A 2,705-nucleotide genomic window follows, 5' to 3' on the forward strand; every position below is an offset into this window, starting at 1 on the left:
AAACCTACAGACGGAGAAGAACATACTACCACCACATTCTTAATGATTAAATTAACCTCTCTGTATATATGTCTACCCTCTTTGTAATGTTGGCAAATATATAAAAATATGCATTGTCAGTTTAATTGAAAGATTCTATATGTGGCTGAAGATTGCTCGACATTTTAAAACTGATGTAATACTTACATTGTTTAATAAAATGAAGTAGCATGAAACGATTGTACTACACCACCTTGGATATCTTTGTTGCTTATTTTGATTATAATCACCCCATTTGATTTATATAGATAATACCATACCAAATTCTGGTGCCTTTAACTTAAGTACCATATTCATCTGAATCTAAATTTTGCTGAACTTATATATATATATAAGGACGTTTGAAATAGTAGCTACGAGTGTAATGGGTAGGACTGTTATACAAGTTTGACTTTGTGCAGACATCCTAGTATGCAGTCCTACAAATTATACTCACCTGGACGGTCGTACCGATGATCTACAGAGAATTATGTAATTTGTTGATAGTGAAACATGTATACGAATAATCCATATTTTTATTACTTTTTCTTTTGTCTTGCTCGATTACGTTTTGGTTGTTTTGCTAAATTTTTCTTGAGAACATTTCTTGGTGGTGAGACCGCAGCGGATCTATTTCTAGCATATGGGTGTCCACATAGGGGTTTCCCTCCCTTTCTCTCTATATATATGTATGTATGTATGTATATGCTTGTATGTATGAGTCTCACGAAAGGCAAGGTTTGGTTTTATTTTTTCTAGAATTAATACAAAGCTGTTTCGGTGTTAGTGTTATGGGTGGGAACCAGTGAAAAGGTCACACGAGTTTAATGAAATGCATTGACAAAATAATCACTTTGTTAATAAATTCATTTATTAGATGATAATTAAACAGTGCTGTAATGGCGGAATATCCTTTCCAATGTACAACAAAATCTGTTTCAACAACATAAATAGAAAACAACACACACATATATTATTAAGTATATATATATATTACTGACTCTTTACGAATCATGCTTTAGTAAGGCTTGTATTTTGATGATTTTCCGAGTTTGAACGCTTTTTCTTTTTCCTCTTCTGGGATTCTAGTTGATTTCGAACATCGTTCATTGTGGTTGGCATCTGTAAATGTTGAGTTTCTGGCATAAAGATCAAAAGACAAACACTAGCAAGAGATCCAACAGCGAATATTGTCCCAGGTAGCCAAGGAACGTAGAGCATCTAGAAAGCAGAGAGAAAACAAGGAGGATTATTTCATTAAAATGGTTACGTGAGACAGAGGTTAAATTCTGTTAGGAAAATTGTTTCTACTTCTGGTACTATGGCAGTGATTTTGCCTGGAGGGGCAGGTCGTTGGCATTACTTTTCTAGCATGGGTAAAGTAAGTACCAGGATCAACTGATACTTATTTGGCCCTCACCAGAAGGATGAAAAGTAAAGCCAACGTCGGTGGAATATGAACTCAGAACGTTAAAAGGCGGAAGTAAGGTCAACTAAATTTTTTTGTGTCCGCTGCTTTAACGATTGCACCAGTTTGACACCTCCAAATCTTACTATAAATATATACGATTAAAACTTTTGCTTGTCCTGTGTATCATATACGATACACAGGACATATTTCCCTAGTGGCCATGCATAATATATGATTCTCGGCGTTTTATCGTGTGTCCCATAATTTATTTGGTTTCTTCTTGACCACTGCCTCTGATGACTAAAAAGGCCGATTTTTGCATGGAAGCGTCTGTTGCAAAGTTCACAGGGGATCTGTGGTAGAGGATTTGGTTGATACAGCCTCCATTTTCTTTCTTGTCGTTTCTCTTCCTCTTTCCTCTGTCGTTCAGTTTCAAAATGATTTGTCACAGCGGAGATGGAATGATGCCAGTCGGGCCTGTCCTGAGCTTCTATGTCCCAGGCTTTGGGATCGATTCCAGTCATCTTTAGGCTTTGCTTCAACTGATCCTTGTATCGACGGAGGTGACGGCCACGGCGTCTTCTTCCAGTGGAAAATTCACTATTTAAAATTTGACGCGGCAGCCTGGTTTCTTCCATCCTTGTCACGTGGCTCGACCATCTCAGATGTTTTGGGATGGTAGCCTCGATACTGTTGCTTTTCGTTCTTTCCAAAACGGAGACATCGGTCACATGTTCCTTAAATCCTTAAAAATGTTTTGGCCGAAGGCCGCGGCCATGCTGGGACACAACCGCTGGTCGTTAAATTTTTTTTCACCGTTACTTGGTACTTATGAAAGAAAGCTTTATATTAGGCAGAACCGAGGTATGATAAAGTTATGAAACAAGGTATGCCAAAAGCCTGTAAATGATGATTAGGACTAACTTATAAAATGCTTTGGACAGAGAAAGGGTTAAACGGCATCCATTATGTAAGTGGCACAGTTTTAATAGATAAAAGTTACATTTAAAGACTGACAATATTTGAACAGTATGTACGAAACCAGCGCGGGAAAATATGAATAATATCAAATAAAATAAGGTAAACCCTTCAGATTTATCTTTTCGACTCTTATCTTTGAATTAATATTTAATAAAAGAGATAAGCGATTTGTAACTAACTACTAATCGAGCCAATGACAATACATACATACTTGCACACACACGCACGCACACACACATACGCACACACACGCACACACACACACTCACACATACACACACACGCACCATATTGT

General features: G+C 37.2%; 1 protein-coding gene across 1 annotated transcript in view; it reads right to left on the reverse strand.

Moving 5' to 3' along the window:
- Nucleotides 1-867: 867 nt before the first annotated feature.
- The window catches only part of LOC115217347 (solute carrier family 22 member 7-like), a 38,575-nt gene continuing 36,737 nt past the window's right edge, over nucleotides 868-2,705 (reverse strand). The window contains exon 10 of the mRNA XM_029787012.2: nucleotides 868-1,239. Coding sequence (XP_029642872.1) covers nucleotides 1,030-1,239 — 210 coding nt within the window. The 3' untranslated portion in view covers nucleotides 868-1,029. The remainder of the gene's footprint in view (nucleotides 1,240-2,705) is intronic.

Source organism: Octopus sinensis, linkage group LG11, assembly GCF_006345805.1.
Source record: "Octopus sinensis linkage group LG11, ASM634580v1, whole genome shotgun sequence".
NCBI lineage: Eukaryota > Metazoa > Mollusca > Cephalopoda > Octopoda > Octopodidae > Octopus > Octopus sinensis.